The 23,855-nt window shown below is 38.1% G+C and overlaps 1 protein-coding gene across 3 annotated transcripts in view; it reads left to right on the top strand.

The window, feature by feature from the left end:
• PXDNL (peroxidasin like) overlaps positions 1-23,855 on the top strand; it is a 516,369-nt gene that overhangs the window by 340,057 nt on the left and 152,457 nt on the right. For all 3 annotated transcript variants that reach the window (XM_002710472.6, XM_089335219.1, XM_089335220.1), the window contains exons 6-8: positions 7,740-7,811; positions 13,291-13,460; positions 20,060-20,177. In XM_002710472.6, the coding sequence (XP_002710518.4) occupies positions 7,740-7,811; positions 13,291-13,460; positions 20,060-20,177 (360 nt within the window). The remainder of the gene's footprint in view (positions 1-7,739; positions 7,812-13,290; positions 13,461-20,059; positions 20,178-23,855) is intronic.

The raw sequence follows: 23,855 nt of genomic DNA, 5'->3' as shown, positions 1-23,855 counted from the left end.
CCGCTTTTGCTTGAGCCACCTGACTCATGTAGTGCAGGATGTTGCTTGGGCTAAGGTGAGGGGAAGACAGTTACTGCTGGGTCTAGCTGGATTTGTGAGGCTGCATTCCAGTTTTGCTATTGCAGTGGAAAGTCTGTGGGGTTGCAAGAATGGGGTTATGTGGAGACTTCTGTCCCATAGGGCAGGTGGATTCTGATGCTAACTTCTTTCTCAAGACTATATGACTTGGGACTGGCGCTGTGGCACTGTGGGTTAAAGTCCTGGTCTGAAGCTCCCACATCCCATATGGGCGCAGGTTTTAGTCCCAGCTGCTCCACTTCTGATCCAGCTCTCTGCTATGGCCTGGGATAGTAGTAGAAGATGGCCCAAGTCCTTGGGCCCCTGCACCCACATGGGAGACCCGGAGGAGACTCTTGGCTCCTGGCTTCGGATTGGCCCAGCTCCATCCGTTGCGGCCATCTGGAGAGTGAACCAGAAGATGGAAAACCTCTCTCTCTGTCTCTACGTCTCTCTGTAACTATGTCTTTCAAATAAATAAAATAAATCTTTTTTTTAAAATGACTACATGACAATGCTATAGCTTATGTTCTAGGGGTTGGGAAAACAATGTGAGTTGCTTTCCTGAAACCAATCTACCATCTGTAGTCCTGGGAGTTCCCCTTGCTGAGATGTAAGTCCATACTGCATGTTGATCCTACTTGTAGCTAAGACTGCTGGCATCTAGTGTTCCTGGAGATTGGGTCTGCTGACACTCTCTTGTTCAACCTTTCCCTTGCAATGTGGAACCCCAGTATCCACTATGGGTTCAGGGCAACAGTTGACAGTTTGTTCCTCTCTTTGCTCTTCCATCCCAATTCTCTGTGACCTATGGGGTAGCTGTGCCCTCTCAGCTGAACCCCAATGCTCTCCTACAGGTTCTCACTTTGAAACACATTTATTTGCTTGCTATTTTGGTTCTTCTCTGTGGAGAAGATGTGGGCACCTCCACTGGGCCATGTTGGAACTCAGAATTTTGAATCACTGGGCTTGATACTTCAAATGTTCTTTCAATCTCAAGACTCAAGTCTTTCTTCAGCTTTATATGTTTCTCTTTAATTACTTATTTGATAATTTCCCCTCTTCTTTATACTTTTTGTTCCTTCTTTTTAGTTATGGCTTGGGTTTCAGACTATCTGAATCTCTATATTCTTTTTTTTAACTTTTATTTAATGAATATAAATTTCCAAAGTACGATTTATGGATTACAATGGCTTCCCCCCCATACCGTCCCTCCCATCCACAACCCTCCCCTTTCCCACTCCCTCTCCCCTTCCATTCACATCAAGATTCATTTTCGATTATCTTAATATACAGAAGATCAGCTTAGTATACATTAAGTAAGGATTTCAACAGTTTGCTCCCACACAGAAACATAAAGTGAAAAATAATAGATGATTTTTTTAAATGATGATGAAATCAGATCAGACCTATTGTCATGTTTAATCCCAGTGAGAGTCAAGTTGGGAGTTGATAATTTCTTTTCTTTCTTTCTTTCTTTCTTTTTTTTTTTTTTTTTTTTTACAGAGGATCAGTTTAGTATGCATTAAGTAAAGATTTCAACAGTTTGCACCCCCATAGAAACACAAAGAGTGGACAGTGAGAGAGAGAGACAGAGAGAAAGGTTTTCCTTTTGCCATTGGTTCACCCTCCAATGGCTGCTGTGGCCGGCGCGCTGCGGCCGACGCACCGCGCTGATCCGATGGCAGGAGCCAGGAGCCAGGAGCCAGGTGCTTTTCCTGGTCTCCCATGGGGTGCAGGGCCCAAGCACCTGGGCCATCCTCCACTGCACTCCCTGGCCACAGCAGAGAGCTGGCCTGGAAGGGGGGCAACCGGGACAGAATCCGGCGCCCCAACCGGGACTAGAACCTGGTGTGCCGGCGCCGCTAGGTGGAGGATTAGCTTAGTGAGCCGCGGCGCCGGCCTCTATATTCTTTTATTTTCTATTATTTGGTCACTTTGCTTCATAATCTGGTCACAGGTCTTCATTTGAAAACTTATTATTGAAAAACCTCCAGTCATATTTTAGTTGATACAAAAATGCTTTCTGATTTCCTGTTTATTCATGTCTCATAGCATCTCATAATTGTTTTTAATTATATATTCAGTTCCCCCACTCCTCTCTAATAGGTCTGTTTCTAACAAAATTTCTCCTTTTGTGAGAGTTTTCAATGGGAAATTGAATGAGAAATGGCAGATTTATATTTCTTTTTCTTTTCTTTTCTTTTTTTTTTTTTTTGACAGGCAGAGTTAAACAGTAAGAGAGAGAGAGAGAAAGGTCTTCCTTCCGTTGGTTCACTCCCCAAATGGCCACTACAGCCGGTGCTGTGCCGATCCGAAGCCAGGAGCCAGGTGCTTCCTCCTGGTCTCCCACATGGGTGCAGGGCCCAAGGACTTGGGCCATCCTCCACTGCCTTCCCAGGCCACAGCAGAGAGCTGGACTGGAAGAGGGGCAACCGGGACAGAATCTGGAGCCCCAACTGGGACTAGAACCCGGTGTGCTGGCGCGGCAGGTAGAGGATTAGCCTAGTGAGCTGCGGCGCCGGCCAAGATTTATATTTCTAAAATGTAGAAGAAAGAAAATTTTGTCTTGAGTTCCAGCTCCATAAAAAAGCCTTATTTTTTTTTTCTGTCCTTTGGTTCGATTTATTTAGGGAAGGGAAAATATGTATGTATATCCACAAATACGTCCCTTTTCTCATTAGTTGGGCCCTGTGTAAGGGTGGCCACCGCAGCTTTTATATTCCTCTGTCTTTATCTTTGTAAGCCCCTCTATTTTCATCCATACTTTTCATTCTTGTGCCTATACCTATGTTTGATGTCTCTGTGTTATTCCTGGTATTGTCTAGGCAGTAGCTTTCTCTTCCCATTTCATCTGTCAGCCCTCTTCTGTGCATTTCATGTGGTTTCAGAAATGTTTAATTCTCCTACCTGTAAGTAAGCTTCTATAGTCCATCCTCTTGATTGTTGTGGGTTTATTTCTTTGTATTTATTAGCTGGGCTATTATTGCCATGGACTCTTAAAAGAGACAGAGGTAAATGTGTACACCTAGTTCACAGAATTCTTCTCCTTGGGACCTTGGAATTTGTTCATGGAATGATGTTTTAAATTTAAGATTATTCTCTTAAAGTATTTCTGAATCCAAACAAATGTAGTATGACCTTGCCTGCAGCCTCACATCATCAACTAATGTGCATCCAGCAGCATCTCCATGATATCTAGGGTTAGTTTCTTTTTGGTGTGTTTGGATAAATGGCCTCTTTATTCATTTATATTTGAGAGGTAGAGTTGCAGACAGTGAGAGAAGAGAGACAGAGAGAAAACTCTTCCATTTGCTAGTTCACTCCCCAGATGGCTGCAATGGCTGGAGCTGGGCCGATCTGAAGCCAGGAGCCAGGAGCTTCTTCCAGGTCTCCCACACAGGTTCAGGGGCCCAAACACTTGGGCCATCTTCCATTGCTTTCCCAGGCCATAGCAGAGAGCTGGATCAGAAGAGAAGCAGCTGGGACTAGAACCAGCACCCATATGGGATGCCAGTGCTGCAGCGGGGAGGATTAACCTACTGTGCCAGAGTGCTGTCCCCTGACAAATGGCCTTTGCACTAAATTTGTAAGTATCAAGCTCTATCTCTTGTTTGAGGATATTCTATTCAGTGAAGACATGAGATCAATACAGGGCAGGAAGACTGCACTGTCCTCTCTTGAGTGGAAGAACTGATGTGCAAATCCTGGTGCTGTAACAAAGTTAAATTTTTTTCCAGTAGATAAGCCATCTTGAAAGATGACAAATTAGTCGTTATTACATTGCTCACCAAGAGAATCTATGCACATTTGGTAGAGCCACATGGGTTGAAATGTCCAAGCTGATTTATAACTTGGTACATAGGCAGAATAGAGGTAGTGTCAAATATTAATTTACACTTTTTGTTTAATAATTCATGATTGGTATGAAGAACATTACTACTTGGCTGTTTTCTTCTCCATGCTATTTGTGAATTTCAGATTGGTGAAAGTATGGACATTCTTGGTGAAGCCAGCTCCTTTTAATAGCCTGTCACACTGACAGCATCAAGCAATAATTTATCCTTTGCATACTTCTTGTTGACTGTTCAATGATTCAGTCTTTAAAATATGAGATGAAACTATGTCAAGAGGAAGAAAACTCTCAGTATTCTGTGTCTAGAAAGGTCATACAGGGTTCATGAGAACCTACTTGGTTTCCCTGATTTGGGAATCCAAACAATGTTGTGGTTTGGTAATCCACAAAGTGGCGAGTGAGGGTATGCAGTCAGTGAGACTGGGAACTGCAGCCTTCTCTTGGGCGATACTTCACTAGAGCCCAGGCAAAGTTTCTCCAGGAGCAGCATGTGAGAAGAAGTTTTCCCTGCTTCTCAGAGGTCTCCTGGATTTTCAGAGGGTCCGTTTTGAAACATCAATATAAACCGCAGACAGCAGATTTGGTTTCTTTCTTCAACATTTTTAGGGAAAAAAAAAACCTCATTCCTAACAGCTTTTTTGATAGCCTGTATATTTCTGACAAGGGAAAGAGAAAGGTTTTTGAATGAAATTCCTTGCAGAAGTTATCACTAAAATATTTCAGACCAAGCATCTTTGACAGAAGACATAAGCAATAAATAGTTACACCAAATTTTCAATCCAGGAAGAAGTACTTTTTAGGTGGTTTTGGGGAGTAAAGCAATCAAAGTGTTTCTATAGGCAGATTTCAACAGATGCCTTAGGGAATTGTTTTTGATTAACTTCAAGGAAGTTGAAAAGAAGAAATGGGAAAAAAGTAACTATAAACATACATTTTTGCACTTTGCAAAACAGTACTGCTGTACCAATACTATGGTTTTATTTATTTATTTATGCTTTTAAAGGTTTATTTACTTCTTATAAAAGCAGTTAGAGAGAGAGAGAAGAAGAGAGAGAGAGAGAGAAATATCTTCCATCCATCCAAATAACCATAGGATCAGGCTGAAACCAGGAGCCTGGAACACCATCTGGGTCTCCCACAAGGATGCAGGGGCCAAAATACATCAGTCATTTTCCACTGCTTTCCTGCTGTATTAGCAGCGAGCTGGATTGGAAGTAGAGCATATGGGATTCAAACTGGTACCCATATGGGATGCTGGCAGTGCAGGCAGCAGCTTAACCCTCTACTCCACAATGCTGGGGCCCAATACTATGGTTTTTAGCATTGTCACTTGGACAGTGTTTTGGGAGATAAATAATGATATTAATTATTATAACTCTTCCTCATTTTATAGGTGAAGTGAAGAGGTTTAGAGCAGTTTAGACTGCTTGAAATTAAACAGCTATAAAAATAGTGAAGTAGTAATAATGTTGTGACTTGGGACCATAATAAATAGCCATAAAGTAAATGTTGAAATAATATTTGGATATTTTGTCATCATTTGTATATAATTAAGAAAAAATTTCACCGATGGCTTTCAAATATTTACATACCTTGTTTCAAAATTCTCTGATGATAGAAATATTTTACTTTTCTACTGATTTGTTTGGCTTGTTAAACAATTAGTTTGAGTCGGCTTGGATTAGGAAATAGATAACATCTTTCAATCTCTGATTATTGATGTAATTTCTAGCCTAAAGAATAAATAAGTCTTTTTTACTGTTACTATCATGTAGAACTTCACTATTTGTAAAATAATGAAATATGCTTGCAGCCTAGCAAAAACAATGCAGGTATAAGTTCTCCAAGACCCATGGCTTTTCCCAGTGTTCAGCTGCAATATGCTACAAGCTATTTCTCCATCATGAAACTCTGTTCCAATGTTCCTTGGCATAAAGAAATGGCAAAGGGACTAGGGCTCATGGTGGAGACTGTGAATCACTATGACATCTGTCTGTACACTGTTAACAACAACAAAAATTACTCAATGACACTTGCTAAAGTATGGCGAAGAAACTTCATTCATTGGCACATAGTGAGAGGTAGAAGGGCTACTGTGGGGTTTTTGCAGTGGGGGAGAGAGAGATGGGGCTCAACTCTGAATGAGCAAAGGCAAGCAGGGTGAATAGAAATGTATAGTCAAGGAGCAAAGTGCCAGTGGATGAACAGTTACGAAGAGGATCAGCAGGGATTAGGGGGATTCTGGCCAACTGATCACTGAGGACTTGCCAGGATGGCCAGTCGTTGCCTGAGGATGCTAGGGCATGAGGAGTTTGATTGGATTCTGAACATGCAGGCTCTGATGTGAACGCACAGAATTCTTATTAAAATTAGGCAGTTGAGAGGACACGGAGCCCACAAAGTCAATTTATTTGGAAAAGAGCTCTGGAGGAAATGAGCAGAGATGGATAGACAAGAGGATCTTTGTCAACAACTTGTAATTTCTTCCATCACGATTTCTTCTCTAGCCACTGCTAGAGAATCAGGGAATCAGAATAGGAAAGATCAGGGAAAAACGGATGGATCTCTTTTCAGATGTGTATCTGAAATTCAACTCTCTGAAATCATAAAAAGAATTTGGCTCCAGCTCAGTTACTCCCCTTTACTTTAACCCAAAATTGGTAAAGTAATCAAAAGAAAGTCAAAAACATAACACTGCTAAGAAAACAAGACTGATGATCCAGGACTTAACTGACAGGAGGGCATTAGTCATGGAGTAGGACTCAGCAACAGACTGGATGGAACTCATTGAGAAACTTTTGTAGATATACTTTGCTTACTTATGCTTATTTCGTTGAGTCTCAAGAAAGGGTGTGGGTGATTAACAATTTATCTTTTGTTTTTCTGTTTTCCTCTCTTCCTTCAAGTGTGTCTGGTTGAAAATGCATTCAGAGGTCCTAGTGACCAGACACTCTGTACCTGGTGATTTCTCCTTTTATAATACTTCTAGTTCTAAGCATGGTGGTACAGCGATGGCAGCATCTGTGAAGCCCACAGCAGTGCTGGGTCATCTAAGTGGCCAGACAGGGGAGATATAACATGGCCTGGCTCCTCTGCCTCCACTGCCCTCCATTACCTTCCATAGGCACAGGAGCCTCAGACAAGTACTTCTTTGTCACCAGCCTGGGTTCTAGCTTGGAAGCATGGTTTGAGACAGAACAGGTAGATGGCTGGTGAACCAGCAACTACAACGTGGCCAAATGGGGCCATCATTAAGCAAAACAATATTTGGTTACTAAGCTGAAGTACAAGCAAAGATTGCCAATGATAGGATCCAGTTGGTCACCATTCATTTGCAGGTGTCTGCTGTCATATTTTACTGTGTCATTCTTTATTTTTTAAGGAAAAAATATTGAATTTACAAATAAACAGTGTATATGTTCAAGATGTACAATGTGTTAATTTACATGCATATATGTTGTGTACTAATGATGAATTTATTGCCTATTTACTTTGATTTCTTGCATTCTGAACTGTTAAGTTTTGTGAATTTTTCTTTCACATTTGTTGTCGCCAAATAAATAAAGTAAAAATTCCAAAGACCTTCCACTATCAGTCTAGTAGTAGATATACACATGTAAATCTTTAGAGCAAATGCTTGCATAAATACCACTCTGGTTTTCATTTGCCCTTTGTCATGGAAGTAATTTTAAAAAAATATTTGGGTTCACAATTAGGTAAAAACAAAAACAACAACAACAACAACAACAAAAAAACAAAAACAAATTTGTTTTCCCCAATCTCATCATTCTTGTGTGGTAATTAAAATTTATCTTTTATTTTTCAGATTTTTGCATAACAACAAATTATCTAAAATCCCAGCTGGGAGCTTTTCTCATTTGGATTCATTAAAAAGACTGTAAGTGAATGCCAGTGCACACACACACAACCTTGCAACGTTTTCCAAAATAAATAAATCTCAACAATTGCCTTCATTTCCTTTTGCCATGGATGACCATTGTGATTCTCATGTGCTGGGGAGGAAGTGGCTTTTTTAACTGCAGAAGACAGAGGATGTGGACAATCCACTGAACTTTCGTGCATTCTCTTAAAAGTAATAGTCAACAAGAATACTGAAGATGGGAGTCTTTTGAGCTGATCATTTCCTTGCTGGTCAACTCTAAAGACTTGTAAGGTTCTTTGTCTTGTAACATTTTAGTAAAGAGGAAATGTGAAGTACTCCAAATAATGCCTTACCCCCTGACCAGGCTTGTGTTGTCCTTTGTTGGGCACAGTATAGTTTATTTCTTCCCATGTTAAACAAAGCAAGACAAAATCCAATCCTCTCATGGTCTCCATTGTCTGTTGGTTTCCAATTTGTCTTACTTCCTATCCCTTTGTGTGAAGGGTTCTCCTTCCCTCCATCTGTCTCCACTCCCATTGTTGGTGTTAATATTCTGGTTTGTGTGACTTTTTTTCCCTCTTCATTATGCACAAATAAGCTCCAGCTTCCTCCATGCTAATTTGGAGCATGGGGTAGGAAATCCACAAGGGTGTACACAGCTGTCTTTTTGTTGCTATTGATCTTCTGCTGTTGAGTGCCTGTATACAGGTCCATGAGAAAGGGCGTATTCAGATAAAGTAAGATCAGAGCACTGAGCAACATAAATTCATGTTCAACTGATGCCTGAAATAAGACCTGGAGTGGTTGTCCTTAAAGGAACACAAATAACCAAGAGGACAATTCATCCACTCCTAGTTCATTTCTCCAAGTCTGCACTCCCTATTTGCATGGGAACACGTATGCGGACATGCACAGTGTTGCTTCACAGCCTTCTCCTTAGGAGGTGCACTTTGTGTTCAAACTCACGGAGGCTTCCATTGATGGTTCTTTTTTTTCCTGACAAGGTGTTTTTTTTTTTTTAATTTTTGTTCTAATGCTGATCCCTTTCATAGACTTTTTTCATTTTCATTTTAATTAAACTTTAACAGATTCAATATGATTTTAAATACAAGTCTAAAAACATAATGATATTCTCACCCTCCCTCCCTCCTTCCATGCCTCCCTCACTCCCTCTTTCCTTCTACCCTTACTTCTCTCTTTTTTTTAAATTTTTGAGATAACATATTTTAAATTTACATTACAGTAAAAAGGCTAAATACTTCACCAAATAAGAAGTTTAACACATAAAAACACAGGGGCTATAAACAATAACTGAATGTGTAAACGACCTTTTCACCCATATACAGTTTTTTTGGTCAGTTAGTCATTCATAATTTCTTTCAATGAAATACAAACAATGACAATGTAACATCTAAATATTTCTGGTGTGGATTATAAGATAATAATTAAGTTCATTTAGACTTTAAGCCACTTCCTTTCAAGAATTTTTGCACAGGAATAGTTTTATGCAGATTGAATTGCAAATATTTATATATTACATTTTTTGTACTCTATTAGTTACCACAGATCAAGGAAAATGTATGATATTTGTCTTCTTGGGAGTAGTTTATTTCACTAAGTATAACAGTTTTGAGTTGCATCCATTTTGTTGTAGAAGACAGGATTTCATTTTTTTATGGCTGAGCAATATTCCATAGAGTATATGTACACATTTTCTTAATTTAGTCATTGGTTGATGGGTATCTGGTTGATTCCAAATCTTAGCTATTGTGAATTGAGCTGCAACAGCTGTTTCGGACATCAGGTCCTTCTAGCCTCATTTTTAGCCATCTGTGGGAAATGCAAAATACCAATAGATTTGGAAACATGGCCATAGGATTCTACATTTGGGTGGTGGGAGAAATACTGTGTTATATTTTTAACTTGCCCTGCTTTACTTCTAGTATATTTATGACATCACTTACAGTTAGAGTCACCATCTCTATAAATTTGCAATTGTAATTTCTGTGAAAATTTCTTGTCTATATAGATTTCTTTCTTAATGCTATGCTTGGCATCTGAGACTTCAGAATCTTGAGATGCTAAATTATTGAGCTTATTCTGCTCTTTCTGTATTATTCTTCCTTTAAAATCATAGTAACAAGTTTTCTGTTTTAATCTCTTACATTTATTGAAACAGCATTCACCCATTGCTGAAGCATAAATGCATGAATCATTGCTAGTAACATGAAGACTGAATGAGATGTTCTGATTTGTAACTTACATGTATGCACCATGTTTATATCAAATGCTTTAAAATAATTTTGTTAGTTATGTTTTTTGTTGAAATTTCAATCTTATGGATGGGAAACTGGCATGCAGATGGTTTGAACAAATTGCCCTACAATCTATGAGATCCTGATTGATCTTCGACCGGGCCCCAGCAATGTAGTTATTCTAAATCCTCAAACATGTGTTCTACTCAGGCCTTAATTTACACAAGTAAAATAGCGTGTAAGAGAGTGATAGAGGGCTGAACTACACCTGCTGCCACACTTTATCTTCTGCAAGAAAAGTTTTTCAACCACCAGGGGGCGTCAGCGCACCCATAGCCCATGAGGTGCAGAGAAAAGAATGTGAATCATGTGGGTCCCTTCACTGCTTGAGTCCCATGTGATTCCATGGAGGTCACCTGACACTGGCTTCTCCATCCATGCCACACCATTTGTCACTCATGACAATTCCTCGCATTCCTCACAGAAGGACTGTGAGCATTAGGGAAATGCCTCTTCCAGAGTGTTGTGTGATCTTTACCTGAAAGGGTTTATGTAAGTATGGGTGATGCATTACTTTATTTTCAAACAGAAAGGATTACTATCCCTGAAACAATTTTTCCATTTGAAGTTGTCCATTGAGTAGTGAATATGCCAAAGTAGTTATTTCAGTATGGTGACTCTTTTTTGTTGTTTTAAGATTTTATTTATTTATTTGAGAGATAGAGTTACAGACAGTGAGAGGGTGAGACAGAGAGAAAGGTCTTCCATCCACTGGTTCATGCCCCAAATGGCTGCAACAGCTGGAGCTGGGCCAATCCAAAGCCAGGAACAAGGATCCTCCTCCGAGTCTCCCACTGGGGTGTAGTGGCCCAAGTACTTGGGCTTTCCCAGGACATAGAAGAGAGCTGGATCAGAAGAGGAGTAGCTGGGACTCAAACAGGCACCCTTATGGGATGCCGGTGCCACAGGTGGAGTATCAACCTACTGTGACACAGCACTGGCCCCCAGAGTGGTGGTTCTTGACTACACACTATCAGAAAGTAGTTGTCTATTTTTTTCCACACTTGATATAGTGTGTGTGCAAATTGTCGAAATCTTTACTTAGTGTAGAGTTGATCTCCTGTATACAAAGTTAATTTGAAAATGAATCTTAATGGAGAATTGGACTGGCAAGGGGAGAGGGAGGAAGGGGAGGGATGAGAGTGTGGGTGGGAGGGCAAGTATGATGGGAAGAGTAACTATATTCCTAAAGTTGTACTCTTCAAATTTGTATTCCTTACAAATAAATAAAAAAAAAATTTTGAATGGTGAAGCTTAAAATGGTAGCGATTTTAAATATAGTATATTGCTAATGTTTGCTATAGCTAATAAGAACCACCTTTCTTGATGGTCTACTTTAGCTTGTTACTTTCAACATCCGTTGTTCTAAAATGTAGGCAATATTCCAAAAATGACTTTTTATTACTCATTTGAAATACTCTACTTAGGTTTTCCACTAGCTACTTCACTTCCCAAATGCCTGCAACAGCCAGAGCTGGGCCAGACTGAAGCTAGGACTTGTGAGTGACAGAGGCCCAAGCACTTGTGCCATCTTCTGTTGCCTCCTGGGTTGCATTAGTAGGACGCTGGACTGGAAGCTGAGATACCAGGACTCGAACCATCACTTTGATATGGGATGTGAACATCCCAAGCAGCGGCTCAACTACTGTGCCACAACAGCCATCCTAATTTTCTATGTGTATAGGAAAGTTTTTTTCTCTTAATTTAATAAAGCTACTTCATGTAGGCATCCTTTTCAGAGTAATATAATACAATTTAAATACAACACTCATAAACTGAGTGTCTACAAAACTCAGACAATAAATCTTTTAAAATTTATTAAAATGTATAATTTTTAAAGAAAAAATAAATTCACAAAATGAGGAATGACATAATTACTTTCAACTTTTTCTGCTCCAGGAGCTTGATGTTAATGCAAATTCTAAATTTAAAATAGCTTGATGATTTTAAATTTTATTTCTAAATCAGTTCTTTTAAATTTCATTTTTGTTTATTTTCCCAAATGTTTTACTAAGAGCTTTTCATGAATGTATGAGTGTACTTGAAAAATAATTATGAAAAAGCAGAATGAAAAGATAAGTTTGCATCAGTACAAGAACACTTTTAAATCTGTACCCTTTTTTTTATAACATGCATTTTCCATGAACTGTTGAAGACCTCCTTATATACTCTTGATTAAAAGTTTTTAAAATCATAGATTTTCTATTTTTCTCAAGTCACATAGAACATTACTTATTATAATAAGATATTATGCAATATAACCCTCCTCCCTGTCATAAATATGTTCATATTATCCTTTTATCTCTGGCGTTTTCTTGCATGGAATGTGACCCAATTACCACCATAGACAGACAGACTTGTGAATTCCTTTCTCCAAGAGCTCCCCTTTTTAACCTTTGAGAGAGATAAAAGGAATCAGTAATCACTTCTTTGCTCTTTCACAATACACAACTTTTGAAAAGAAGAGGGATATAAACCATCAAACTCAATTCTATTTGAGGAGAAAAAAATGATAGAAAGGATGAGGAAGAAGTCCTGTGCCTAGATGAGAAAGTTCTACAAAGACATATGAAGGGCCTGCGGCTACCCACTAGCAACTGCAAGTGACAATCAAGAAGAGGCATTTTGGCCAGGCCTGTTAGTATGTTCAGCCTCTATCCCGAAGGCAAATTGCAAACACAGGGGACATGTGCCCTGCACACTGACGCCCTCAATGATTGCAAGAGAAAGGGCCAGTGCTTGGGCTATCTGCCTGAATCACCCACAAGCACACTGGCAAGCCTTCTGTGAGCCATGGAGCCTCTGCCATTCCTTTGAAGTATTCCCTATGAAAAAGTTAAAATACCATCACCAAATCATAGGGACTCTGCTCTTTACTTGCAAATGCCAGCATTTCCATGCCTACATGTGATGCTATTTACTTATAATAAATGCTAAGTGGCAACTGCTTTTCAAGTCTTAAAGTAGCTTTTGAAAAACATTAATATGGAGGTGGATTTACTCTGTGCAAGACAGGCAACTAAATACGCATTTCTTAAAATCTGTTTACTGGTGAAGAGAAATCCTGCAGGCATAATGTGAAGGGCAAGGGCAATTAGAGAGTTAACTATTTCCGCTCAAAAGATGCTGTTAGCAATTAATGGTCACTCAACAGTTGCAATTCTTGCCTGCTTGCCTAGGCGTCTGGACTCCAATGCTCTGATTTGTGACTGTGACCTTCTGTGGCTGAGGGAACTCCTACAAGGCTATGCTCAAACTGGTCAAACCCAGGCTGCTGCCACCTGTGAATATCCTCAAAGACTCCATGGGCAGTCGGTTGCTTCAGTCCCAGTGGAGCAGTTCAACTGTGGTACGTGATTTTTCTCTGTGGATATAAAAAGGAAATGTCTTTTATTCTCTTTCTGTACAGATTTATTATAGGATGCTGCATTTGGAAGAACGCATTATCAGAACATTTTTAAGGCATTTAGGAGGAAGTAAACCCTACCTCCTTCTTAAGCATTTTCATTTTGTAAGGTTTTTGTCATTGTAAACTGTAGAAGCAAGGATAGTACTTAAAGATCACGTAATTCAATCTCCACAGTTTAAGAAGCAAACTATTGAGAAAAGTGATTTATTTATTTATTTATTTTAAGGACACAGGAAGTGGAATCCAGAATGAAATTCTCCACTTACACCTCAGTATCACTTAGTGTTAATCACTAATAATTTAGATTTGTCAATGGCAGATCAATTAATTGCTAATATTCAATAGTTTAAAAAATCCTTAACAAATCCACTACTTTTTATTTGGTTTGTTTTTAAGATTTATTTATTTATTTGAAAGTCAGAGTTATTGGGAGAGAGAGGAAGAGGCAAAGAGAGAAAGAGAGATCTTCCATCCACTGGTTCACTTCCTAGATGACTGCAACAGCCAGGGCTGTGCCAGGTAGAAACCAGGAGCCAGGAGCTTCATATGGCTCTCCTACATGGGTGCATGGGGCCCCGGCACTTGGGCCATCTTTCTCTGCTTTCTCCAGGGTATTATGGATTTGGGTCTGAAAAGAAACACCTGGGTCATGAACCCACACCCAAAATGTATTCCAGCATCACAGGCCGTGGCTTTACCTGCTATGTCACAATACAAGCTCCTGTTTGGTTTGTTTTGTTCATGTATAATAAGACAATGAATATGACTAGAGTAATGGAACACAAACATAGGAAACACATGCCCTGTGCACTGATGCCCCTAAGGATTACAAGGGGAAAGGGCCAGTGGCCTGGGATATCTGTAGCTTGTTGTATCTGTAAATTTTAATATCTATAAATTTTAAATAACAAAAACCTTTGAGTCAGTGAATGAATGTTTATGTTTTTGACAACCTTAATAATCAGCCTTACATTTCTATTTCTATGAAACACAGTAAACTAGTCCACAGTGTCACCTATAGACACAGCTGACATTGATTAAGATGAAAAAAAAAAAATAACTCTGAGGTTACACTCCTGGGCTCAACCAGAATCAAAGACTAAGCAACAAACCAAGTGATACCCTTTATTCCATCAACTCTTTACTTCTCTCTCTGCCTCTCCTTCTCTCTGTGTAACTCTGCCTTTCAAATAAATAAATAAGTCCAAAAACTTTTTAAAAAAAGAAGAAAAAGAAGAAAAACACTTTCAATCAAGAATATTATATCCCCCAAAGTTATCCTTTAAAGGTGAAGTAGAAACAAGTATTTTCCAGATAAGCACACTGAAATAATTCACCATTACCAGACCAGCCTTATAAGAAATTCTGAAGGGTATCCTGCATTATGAAAACACATGACACCACCAAATTCACTAACAGAGCAAGTAGGCTCAACAAAACGACAGGCTTTAGTTTTTTTTTTTTTTTTTTTTGACAGGCAGAGTGGACAGTGAGAGAGAGACAGAGAGAAAGGTCTTCCTTTGCCGTTGGTTCACCCTCCAATGGCTGCCGCGGCCAGCGCGCTGCGGCCAGCGCACCGCACTGATCCGATGGCAGGAGCCAGGTACTTCTCCTGGTCTCCCATGGGGTGCAGGGCCCAAGCCCTTGGGCCATCCTCCACTGCACTCCCTGGCCACAGCAGAGAGCTGGCCTGGAAGAGGGGGAACCGGGACAGAATCCGGCACCCCGCCCGGGACTAGAACCCTGTGTGCTGGCGCCGCAAGGTGGAGGATTAGCCTAGTGAGCCGCGGCGCCGGCCAGGCTTTAGTTCTTATCTATCATTAATAGCCTTAAATGTAAATGGATTAAATTCACCAACCAAAAGATGTAGTTTGGCTGAATAGATAAAAAACCAGGATCCCCCACGATATGCTGCCTACAAGGAACTCACTTCTTAAACAAAGATACACACAGACTGAAAAGTGAAGCATTAGAAAAAGATAAACCTGGCAAATGGAAACCAAAAGTGAGCAGGTATAGCAACTCTGATATCAGATAAAATACTTTAAATCAAAAGCTGTAAAAAGGATAAGGAAGGGCATTATATTTTGATAAAAGGTTCTATTCAGCAAGAAGATGTAACAATCATAAATATATATGCACCCAACACAAGATCACTCAGATATATACAGAAAATACTATTGGACTTAAAGGAGAGACAGATTCCAACAAATAATAGGTGACTTCAACAATCCACTTTCATCAATGGACAGATCAACGTGACAAAAGGTCAATAAAGATACATCGGAGTTGAAACATGCTATCAAACAAATGGACCTAACAGACATTGTCAGAACATTTCATTCAGCAGCTATAGAATACACATTCTTCTCATCAGCACGTGGAGCATTTTTTAGGATAAACCACAAATTAAGTTAAAGCAAATTTCAAAATATTGGAATACTGCCATGCATGTTCTCTGACTATAAAGGAATAAAACTAAAAATCAACAATGAGAACAACAGAACACTCATAAATACTTATAAATTAAACAAGATGCTACTGGATCATCAATGGGCCAATGAAGAAATTGAAAAAGAAATAAAAAACTTTCTTGAAATAAATGAAAATGCAAACAACATATCAAAACTTGTGGGATACAATAAAAGCAGTATTAAGAGGGAAGCTTATAACATTAAGTGCTTACATTAAAAAAGAAAAATGTCTCAGATCAAAATCTAATGATATATCCTGAAGACTTAGAAAAACAAGAACGAAATCAGCAGGAAATGAGGAATAATAAGGATCAGAGCAGAAATAAGTGAAATTGAAATTAAAGAACAATATGAAAGATCAACAAAATAGAAAATTGTGGGTTTCTTTAAAGATTTTATTTATTTCAGAGTGGAGTTACAGACAAAGAGAGAGAGAGACCAAGAGAAAGGCCTCCATTTGCTAGCTCACTCCCCAGATGGCTGCAAAGGCCAGAGCTGGGCCAATAAGCCATGAGTCAGGAGTTTCCTCCAGGCCTCTCATATTGGTGCAGGTGCCCAAGCACTTGGGCCATCTTCCACTGCTTTCCCAGACCACCAGCAGAGAGCTGGAACAGAAGAGGAGCAGCCAGGACACGAAGTAGAGCCCATAATAGGATATCAGCACTGCATGCAGAGACTTAGTTTACTATACCAGAACACTGGCCCCCAAAAGTTATTTTTTTAAAAAAAGATAAATAAAATAAATAAACCGCTAACCAGACTTACAGAAAAGAGAGAAAAAACTCAAATAAATATTTTAGAGATGAAAAAGGAGATATTACCATTGATACCACTGAAATAAAAAAGGATCAAAGAAACTAGTAGGAAGAACTATAAGCTAATAAACTGGAAAACTTCAAAGAAATGTATAAATTTCTAGATTCATATAATGTATCAAGATTAAATCAAGAAGATATAGACAACCTAACCAGATTCATAACAAGCTATGAGATTGAAGCAGTAACCAAAAGTTTTCCTTCAAGGAAAAGTCTAAGACTTGATGGCTTTCCTACTGAATTCTACAAAACTTTCAAAGGAGAAGTAACTCCAAAACTTTTCAAACTGTTGCAAAATATTGAACAAGGAGGAATTCTGTCAAACTCTTTTTATGAGGCCAACATCACTTTGATTCCAAAACCAGAGATATGACACAAAAAGAAAACTACAGACCTATATCTTTAATGAACATAGATGTAAAGATTCTCAATAAAATATTAGCAAATCATATAAAAACCATATAAAATCATATGTCACGATCAAGTGTGATTTATCTCAGCAATGCAAGGATGGTTCAACATTTGCAAATTATTATGCTGAGTGAATTAATCCAGTCCCAAATGGACAAATATCGTATGTTCTCCCTGATCCGCAACAACTAACTGAGCACCAAAGGGGAAACCTGTTGAAGTGAAAAGGACACTATGAGAAACAGTGACTTGATCAGCTCTTGTCCTGGCTGTTGATGTACAATACAAATACTTTATCCATTTAGTATTTTTTTTTTTTGGTTCTAGTACTATTAGTTGAACTCTGTAATTAACACACAATTATTCTTAAGTGTTTAAATTTTAACTGAAAAGTGATCCCTGTTAAATATAAGAGTGGGAATAGGAGAGGGAGGAGATGTACAATTTGGGACATGCTCAATTGGACTTGCCCCAAATGGTGGTGTTAGAAACGTGCCAGGGGATTCCAATACAATCCCATCAAGGTGGCCTGTACCAATACCATCTCACTAGTCCAAGTGATCAATTTCAGTTCACAATTGATCACACTGATAGGTCTAAGAGTCAAAGGGATCACACAAACAAGACTAGTGTCTGCTAATACTAACTGATAGAATAAAAAAGGGAGAGAATGATCCAACATGGGAAGCGGGATACACAGCGGACTCATAGAATGGCAGATGTCCTAAATAGTACTCTGGCCTCAGAATCAGCCCTTAAGGCATTGGGATCTGGCTGAAGAGCCCATGAGAGTATTTTAGGCATGGAAAGCCAAGGCACTCTGGAAAAAAAAAAAAAAAACCCTAAATGAAAGATCTCTGTGAGTGAGATCCCAGTGGAAAGAACGGGGCCATCAAAGAAGGAGGTACCTTTCTCTGAAGGGAAGAGAGAACTTCCATTTTGACTATGACCCTGTCGGAATAAGATTGAAGTCAGCGAACTCAAAAGGCTTCCATAGCCTTGGCAACTCATGACTAGAGCCTAGGGAGATCACTGACACCATAAACAAGAGTGTCAAATTGTTAAGTCAACAACAGGAGTCACTGTGTACTTACTTCTCATGTGGGATCTGTCCTTAGTGTGTTGTCCAATGTGAAGTAATGCTATAACTAGTACTGAAACAGTATTTTACACTTTGTGTTTCTGTGTGGGTGCAAACTGATGAAATCTTTACTTAATATATACTAAATCGATCTTCTGTATATAAAGATAATTGAAAGTGAATCTTGATGTGAATGGAAGGGGAGAGGGAGCGAGAGATGGGAGGGGTGTGAGTGGGAGGGAAATTATGGGGGGGAGCCATTGTAATCCATAAACTATACTTTGGAAATTTATATTTACTAAAGAAAAAAAGAAAAAAAAGAATAAAGATAAAGCAAGTTTCTAAAGAAAAAAATGCAAATCCATAAATGTCATAAATTACATCAATAGATGAAGAATAAAAACCTTATGGTCATCTCAATACATGCAGAGAAAGCATTTGATAAAATTCAACATCCCTTAATGATGAATAACCCTCCACAAATTAGTTATAGAAGGAACATTCTTCAAAATTATAAAAGCTACATATCACAAACCAACAGCCAATAACACACTGGATGATGAAAATAAGGTATTTTCCCTCAGATCTGGAACAAGACAAGGATGTCCACTTCTGCTACTCTTATTCAATACAGTACTGGAAATTTTAGCAAGAGAATCAGGGAGGAGAGAGAAATAAAGGGCAACAAAATTGGAAAATAAGTCGTTATCCATATTTGCAGATGACATGATGTTATACGTGGAAAATGCTAAACGCCCCACCAAAATTGATAAGCCAATTCAGGAAAGTTGCAGGTTATAAAAGAAACGTATAAAACACAGTAGCTGATTGTACGTTAGTGATGAACTCACAGAAAGATCAATCATTGCACTTTCTTGGTGGAATAATTCAACTGTTTCCATGTTTGTCACTTAATTTCTGTGGTTGGAAAATGAGGTCATTCATCAATATTGATAAGTAATTTTGCCCAACCAGGTTTGAGATCTAAAAGCATAATTTTTTAAAAATATATTTATTCTATTCATTTTAAAATGAGATTTATTTATTTATTTGAAAGTCAGAGTTGTATAGAGAGGGAGAGACAGCTTGAGACATCTTGCATTTGTTGGTTCACTCCCCACATGGCTGCAATGGCCAGGGCAGAGCCAGGCTGAAGCCAGGAGCCATGCATTTCATTGGGGTCTCCCATGTGGGTGGCAGAGGTCTAACCACTTGGGCCATCTTCCACTACTTTTTCCAGGCCATTAGCAGGGAGCTGGATCAGAAATGGATAGCCGGGACATGAACCAATGTCCTTACGAGATGCTGGCCTGACCAATGGCAACTTTATCCAGTATGCCACAATACTGGCCTCAAGATGTATAAATTCTTATAAACTGTATGAAGTGGTCAGTCAGATGGATAGTCTAGTGAGAGTCCTTGCAAAATAGCAAGCTCAATTTTGAGAATGTAGTTTGAAAAATTGACCCATAAAATCAAACTCTTTCCATAAATGGGGTTGAATGAGCTACTAGAAATGAAACACAGAGAAATTTACTTCTTTGAAGATTCTTTGACACAGTGAATCATTCAGATTTCTAAAGTTTAAGTGAAATATATCTCTAGTGTTAAAGCTGGTAGATGATACGGGGGTGAACACAATTGGCTGTATGAAATTTCAGTATGTAGAGGAATTAAAATTATCTATAGCTCTTTCTCAGCAGTTTAGCATGTTATACTTTTGCTCATTTAAAAGTGCTCACAATCCTTTTGTTACAGAGCGTCCTCGGATTACTTTTGAGCCCCAAGATGTGGAGGTGACTTCAGGAAATACTGTCTACTTCACTTGCCGGGCAGAAGGAAATCCCAAACCTAAGATCATCTGGATACATAACAAGTAAAGGCTGAGCACGATCACTGCTCTAGTTTTGTTTCTGATTCCCGCAATCCTTTAGCTAACTATTCACCTAGAGAAGAAATTACTATCAGAATTTTGAGATAACTATCTTACAACTTATTTTTTGGCTTTCTATCTAGAAGACTTTTTCTTAAAAATTATATATTTCTGGACATATATATTGACTAAAATAAGTTTAGGAAAATATATTGGAATTGTTAGCAAATTAGTTTTATATCTGACTATAATTTGACAAACTATTTTAGATACAAAATGACATTTCATATTTGACATTGCAACTTTTCTGCAGTGAATTAATGTTTTATTTGTTTTATTCTTACTGTAGTGTTTATTAAAAACACAGAATCTTATCTAAAAATCTAAGTGTATAAAATAGTAATAAAATATTATGAAAAACTTAAAAATCATAATGAGTGGATAGGTAACATATAATAAATACAGAAAATGTGCTATTTGCCTGTTATATGTCATGGGTAGTACTTGAACAATTAGATTGTAGATAACTAGCATGCTTTTCATGTATCTCTTCCATTCTTGCACAGCATTTTATTGACTTTCTTCTGTACTGTGCATAATCAATTCTGAATATTTTTGCTTGTTTCTGTGAAACACTGAGATATTACAGTTTTCATTATTTTTGCATACAATTTGGATTTCTAATTTTAGCTAAAAATTCAGCTGTGCTTGTACAATGAGTTTCTAATTCTTGCAGAAAACTAATAAGTATAAGTTAAAAATAGCTTGAATAGATACAATTATGAGTGCTATTAAATCTGGAATCTAGTCCAGGAGAAAAACTTCCATTGACAGAAGACTTCAATTTGTTTGCATCCTGAGACTGTTCAAGGGCACCTGAGAAACCAAAACTGCTGTTTATAATGTCTTAAAACTGCTCACTTTTGTTAGTGTGAATTCAGAAATGATACGTTCAGGTTACAAAGGTACTGACTGGTTCTTAAAGGGACAGGTTCATGTGAAAGGAAGCAAGTACACCTGAAACAAAGGGTTACCATGAAGGAATGATGATGTATAGGTAGAAATGTCTGTTAAAATTTAACTATTTCACACAGAAAAATTAAAGATGAAAGGGAATATGTTATATTTTAACTGATTTATTTCTTTTTGAGTGGCTTTTTTTGAAAGACAACACATATCCTAAAAGTGAGTGAAATATAAAAATAAAATATAGCAAACAATTTGAAACAAAAATCTATTATTTGAAAATCAGAGTTAAACAGAGAGAGAAGGAAAGGCAGAGAAAGAGAGAGAGGGGTCTACTATCCACTGGTTTACTCCCCAGTTCGCTGCAACTGCCAGAGCTGTGCCTATCCGGAGCCAGGAACCAGGAGCTTCTTCCAGGTCTCCCACACAGGTACAGGTTCCCAAGCACTTGGACCATCCTCCACTGCTTTCTCAGGCCATAATAGAGAGCTGGATTGGAAGTGGAGCAGTCAGGACTCGAACTAGTGCCCATATGGGATGCCAGCACAGATAGTGGTGGCTTTACACTCCATGCCACAGTGCTGGCCCCAAGAAAATCTATTTTCTTATTGGGTCTAGAAAAAATATGATGCCAATTCATTACAAGATGCTTATATGTCTCTCCCTCATCATTTTTCATTCCTTCTCTCCAAGAGATGACTTCTATCTTCACTCCAGGGTCCTTCCAGTCAGTTGTGAACTGATTAGATATAATCAGAACTAGAATTAGAAGGTAAGAAGGTGGATTTGTGGGAGTAAACAATATTTCAGAATGGTCAAGAGACACAGAAACTACAATACAAAAACAGAATATATCCAGAAGGAGGTCCAGAAAAACAGGCTGGAAAGTGGCACTAGAGGCAATGTCTGAGCCATTACGGTGGACAATTTTCCAGAAATGAAAAAATCATAAATTTCAGACTAAGAATTATGTTGATTTTGAAACAAGTTTTTAACACAAAATCCATGGCTAATGTATTATGATCATAGCTTGAGAGTCATGGATAAAATATTTCATTTGAAAGTAATTTGTAGATTACCTTCAAATAAATAGCAATTACACTTGCTGTGAACTTCACATCAGAAAGAAGTCAATGGAAAAGTAAATAACCTTCAATTTTATGTCCAGCTAAAGTTTTCTGATAAGGTTAAATGAAAACATTTTCAGAGAAAGAACCGAGCTTTCCTCAGGACCATACCTGGAGGAAGTGCAAACAGATGTTACTTCAGGAAGTGAGAAACTGAACCCACAAGGAAGAGGTGATATGCAAGAAGCAAGGGTGAACAAAATAATCTCTAACCATTGACAAATATGAATCAACTAAAATCAGCCTCAGACAGTAGTGTAATTATGTATCATGGATCATACTTAATGACCAAAGATATAATTCTCCTGGTTGTTAAGATTCATGAATCTTTCTTTGTATATCTGACAAAATAGCTGCCAAAAAAGACAAAATTGAGATAATAACAAGAATAAATTGGTACAAACCAAATTCTAGTGAGAAATATCAATATTGATTTTCAGAAAAATAAAGAACAAAAATTAGAGGGAATATTTAAACACAGTTGAGAACCCTGATGATAGACACAGGGATTTCAAAAAGTTATGGAAGATGGAATTAAAAGATAAATTCATTTTGGTGCACAAAAACTGTGAAATGTATGCATATATTTTTATAATATGCATTTTTTCATGAAATTTTTGAAATCCCATGGATTTTAAAACCTTTTTGCACAAAAATAAACATTTTTAATTCCATCTCTAGCAACTTTATTTTTTTATTTTTTTAACTTTTATTTAATAAATATAAATTTCCAAAGTACAAGTTTTGGATTATAGCAGCTTTTTTTCCCCTGTAACCACCCTCCCACCCACAACCATTCCATCTCCCACTCCCTCTCCCATCCCATTCTCCATCAAGATTCATTTTCAATTATCTTTATATACAAAGATCAATTTAGTATATACTAAGTAAAGATATCAACTGTTTGCACCCACACAGAAACACAAAGTATAAAGTACTGTTTGAGTACTAGTTATACTGTTAATTCACATAGCACAACACATTAATGACAGAGATCCTACATGGGGAGTAAGTGCACAGTGACTCCTGTTGTTGATTTAACAATTGACACTCATTTATGACATCAGTAATCACTCGAGGCTCTTGTCATGAGCTGCCAAGGCTATGGAAGCCTCTTGAGTTTGCCAACTCCGACCTTATTTAGACAAGGCCATAGTCAAAGTGGAAGTTCTCTCCTCCCTTCAGAGAAAGGTACCTCCTTCTCTGATGGCCCGTTCTTTCCGCTGGGATCTCACTCACAGAGATCTTTCATTTAGGTCGTTTTTTTCCCACAGTGTCTTGGCTTTCCATGCCTGAAATACTCTTATGGGTTTTTTAGCCAGATCTGAATGCCTTAAGGGCTGATTCTGAGGCCAGAGTGTCTAGCAACCTTAAAAAATATTTTCATATATTTCTAGTTATAATATTTAATTCTCAGAAATAACTTAATAAATGTTGACTACAATTAATTGTTCTAATCAAGTTTATTGATACTTCTTCATTAAGTCAAATGCATTTACTTGCACATTTTTTTCAAGGAAAAGAGTTAAGTGTGTTCCACTCACGGAAATCTTTGTATTTTACATGGATTGCTACCCAGTTTGCATGA

This window comes from Oryctolagus cuniculus, chromosome 6 (genome assembly GCF_051225735.1).
Source record: "Oryctolagus cuniculus isolate XC-2025 breed Fujian yellow rabbit chromosome 6, ASM5122573v1, whole genome shotgun sequence".
NCBI lineage: Eukaryota > Metazoa > Chordata > Mammalia > Lagomorpha > Leporidae > Oryctolagus > Oryctolagus cuniculus.
The sequence above is the reverse complement of the archived record's forward strand: the minus strand, read 5'-3'. Positions and strand labels throughout refer to the sequence as shown.